The sequence below is a fragment of the Hakea prostrata genome, chromosome 9 (assembly GCF_041222555.1).
Source record: "Hakea prostrata isolate BN-2017 chromosome 9, UWA_Hpros_2, whole genome shotgun sequence".
Lineage (NCBI taxonomy): Eukaryota > Viridiplantae > Streptophyta > Magnoliopsida > Proteales > Proteaceae > Hakea > Hakea prostrata.
Window position 1 is genome coordinate 44,096,768 of NC_142608.1, and position 4,008 is coordinate 44,100,775.

At 44.7% G+C, this 4,008-nt stretch overlaps 1 protein-coding gene across 1 annotated transcript; it reads left to right on the forward strand.

The window, feature by feature from the left end:
* Nucleotides 1-2,522: 2,522 nt before the first annotated feature.
* LOC149005281 (uncharacterized) lies at nucleotides 2,523-2,966 on the forward strand. The gene has a single exon (XM_089135833.1). It carries the CDS (start codon nucleotides 2,523-2,525, stop codon nucleotides 2,964-2,966), a length of 444 nt encoding a protein of 147 aa, XP_088991959.1.
* Nucleotides 2,967-4,008: the final 1,042 nt, after the last annotated feature.

The following is a 4,008-nucleotide window of genomic DNA, read 5'->3' on the forward strand; positions in this document are numbered from 1 at the left end:
GCTTGTTGAGGAAGAAACCTGACTCAGTCAACAAGTACGCCCGAATCCGCAATTCTCGGAGTGGACGACTCGTTAAGGAGACGGTTAACCAAGGTTTAAAGTATTGGTATCACGTAGTGTATTGGTAAAGTGATTTTAAGAGACGTATCGTCCTGTATCGAGTATTGTATCGCTCTGACTAATGTATTTTAGTGTAATTCAATGGAGAGACGTATCGATATGTATCGTATCGGTTGGGTCAAATATGGATACATATCGGCTAGTATCATATGGTATTGTGGGATACTTTAAACCTTGCGGTTAACAACGTTTACGAGAGCAAACGGTCGTGCTTACTCGGATAATTGCCATATCCTTAGTAATAGGATCGTGCGAACAGGGGAAGTTATCCACTACCCCACTAACGGGTCTAACCGTTAGGATTGGACGGTCACCCGAAGATGGCTCGAATAAATCCAACGAATGAGATTAGAAGGTAAATAGTATACAAGACATGACCTACGTATAGGAAAGGTAACAGAATCGTATTCTCAATATTCGTATTTGTACTTCTGCTCTGTACTCAAGCAGAGCCTTTGTGATCAGTTCATCAACTGACTTAGCCTTCGGAGGTGGACTCCCGACCCCAACGGTCGGGCCACGTCTAACGATTGTTTTGCAGGTCATCATCGAGCAATCGAAGTGTTGAGCAAATTTTGGACGCATCATTTGGTGCCGTCTGTGGGAAGCGCTTCAGAAAGTCATGGTTATCAGGTCAGCAGCAGCGGTTGCGGCGGCTCAGCGAGACGCTGACATTCAACTTCTTGGTGGGAACAATCTGGGTGATATCCCTGAAGGAAGTCGAGCTCGTGAAGTACGAGAAGATGGAGGACAGGGGGTACTGATCAATTGCATCCTCCCAATCCTCTCCAACAACAAATGGATCAAATGCAGCTCCAAAATTTGGAGATGAACCAGACGCTTCGTACGTTGGTTAGGCAAGTGGTGGCCCCACAGGCTCCTGATCAACGAGAAGCGAGAAGGCGTGTAAGTGAAGGCGAGGAAATATTTACCTCACTTCCACGAGGACGTTCCCCACGGAGGGAAAGAAGGTTTCCAGAAGGCCAAAATGTTGGCCAGAATTTCCGAGAAGATGTCAGGAGACAAGGCGGAGAATCAAGAAGAACTGGGGAACTCCCCAGAAGAGATGATTGAATTGACCCATCGCAAGGAAGCACAACTAGTTCAACAACAAGGTTGGGTGTTGGAGTGTGAACTCATTCACCAACCTCCAGGCGTACGGTTCGGGACAATGATCACATCACCGGTGGACGTCCGATGCATATTGGGCAAGAACTGGCTAATATTAATCAGAAGCTTGGGCAATTGTCCAAAGGAAAAATAACCGATGATATATATTCAGTCATTAGAAAGACCCCGTTTGCTGAAGCAATAGCCAGATATCAATTTCCTCAAAATTTCCAGTTACCTACTTTTTCTTTGTTTGATGGTTCGGGAGATCCTATCGCTCACATCAGTTACTACCAGCAAACTATGGCTATGGCTGGTAACTCAGATGAAATCCTTTGCAAGGTGTTCAGTTCATCTTTGACCAGAGCAGCACAAAAGTGATTCTCGAATCTTCCCTTGAGAAGAATCGCAGACTTTGAGAAGTTGGCGCGAAAATTCATCGGTCGATTCCAAAGCGGAATTCAGATCAAGAAGACCGAGGAAACCTTGTTCACTATTAGGCAAGGGAAAAACGAATCGATTCGGGAGTACCTGAAAAGATTCAATAGGGTCACGATGGAAATCGAGAATCTAGATGAACAGGTCGCTAAAACTGCTTTGTTCATTGGACTCACCAATCGGAGACTCTTGGAGTTATTACTTCAACATATGCCTACCACCTATGCTGAACTAGTGCAAAGGTGTCAAAGACTTAGAAGCAGGAGGAGGTAACACAGATTCTGGATGGGCGTCAGGGAGACACAAATGCCTCTACAAGAGAGCAGAAAGCTCCTGAGAAAAAGAAAAGGCCTAAACAACATGTTCGGGATCAAGTTGGAAGGCCCCGTACGGCGTGGCGATAGAGGTCTCCTGATCAAAGCGAGTATACACTCTTGAATACTCCTCGGTCAGAGATCTTGAATGTCATCAAAGGAAAAAAATATCCTAAAATGGCCACCCAAGGTCCCAGTAAAACCTAGGGAGCTAAATATGGATAGGTATTGTTGTTTTCATAAGGATTACAATCACTATACCAATGATTGTAGACATTTGAAGGCCGATATCGAGAGACTGATATCTCAAGGTCACCTTTCTAGTTTCATCAAGGGGAGACAGGCGAGTCGCGAGCCAGAGAAAAGGGAGTGTTCGGTAAGTCAGGAGTGGCGAACCGAAGCTCCTAAGTCTAAGAAAGGAAAGGAAGTGATTGATGCCACCCAATCACCAATATTGACGATATTCGGAGGACCCGAGCCTGAGTCTCTCCAGAAGCTGAAGGCCAAATCTAAGTTCATTGGAACTAGAGAAACGTCTATATGCCTCATGGTGAGGGTTCGATCACCTTCGGTGAAGAAGATGAGAGAGGTGTCTGTATACCTCATGATGACGCCATAGTCATCAAGGTAGAGATTGCACGCTGGGAGGTGCATAGAGTGCTAGTTTACATAGGATTTGCTACAGGCCTTTTGTCTTATGACGCTTATCAAAAGCTTAAAGTCAAGGAGGATCTAATGGAGCCGTCATCCACACATCTTTATGGCTTTGCCGGGTCGTCAACTATAGTTGAAGGATTAGTACAACTGGATCTGTCAGTTGGAAACTTCCCCAAAGAAGCTAGTATTCCGGTGAATTTCCTGGTGGTTTTGGAACTTCCGGCTTACAACGTCATTCTTGGCAAGCCATCTTTAACAAAGTTATGTGCTGTAGTTTCGACAAAGTACCTGAAGATAAAATTCCCAACTAGTATGGGAATCGGTTAGGTTTCCTCTGACCAAATAATCTCTCGACAGTGCTACGTGGCATATCTAAAAGACAAGGAAGGCCCGAAGAAGGCCACGACATTGCCAATAGAAATACATGACGATTGGAATGTGGCAGAAATGCAAAGACTCGAGCCGATAGAAAAGTTAGAACGGATCCAGCTGGATCCCGATAATGAAAAAAGAACTACTCACATCGGATCCGAGCAGCTGGAGGAATTCAAAATAGAACTGAAGCTATTCCTTCGAGAAAACAGAGATGTGTTCGCATGGTCTGTGGAGGATATGCCGGGAATAGATCGACAAGTGGCAGAGCACAAGCTTTGGATTGATCTGAAGGCAAAACCAATTATCTAGAAGAGGAGAAACTTCTCAATAGAAAAGCATGAGGCCATTAGGGGCGAAGTCGAAAAGCTAAAGAATTCAGGGTTCATCGAAATTGAATGCCCAACGGCCCCAACCTGGTTAGCCAATGTGGTGATGGTCAAGAAGGCGAATGGAAAATGGACAATGTGTACAGATTACACAGATCTCAACAAGGCCTGCCCGAAAGACTGCTATCCGCTGCCCCGGATAGATCTTTTAATTAACGCCACTGCAGGATATGAAACGTTAAGTTTCATGGATGCATACTCGGGGTACAACCAGATCCTCATGAATCAAGAGGATGAAAAGTTAACTTCTTTCATGACCGATTGTGAAAGCTTCTACTATAAAGTCATGCCGTTCGGCCTGAAGAACGCAGGGGCTACTTATCAGAGGGCAATAAACAAAATATTCAAGGATCTGATCGGAAGAAACATGGAAGCATACGTCGATGATATGCTGGTAAAAAGCACAGAAAGTCAAAGCATATTGAAGATTTGGCAAAAGTATTTTCGGTGCTCCGGAAATACCAGATGAAGCTAAACCCCAAAAAGTGTGCCTTTGGTGTATCATTGGGGAAATTCTTAGGTTTCATGGTGTCCCAAAGAGGTATCGAGGCTAACCCAACCAAAATACAAGCTTTCATTAACATGGAACCTCCTAGGACCATTCGGAA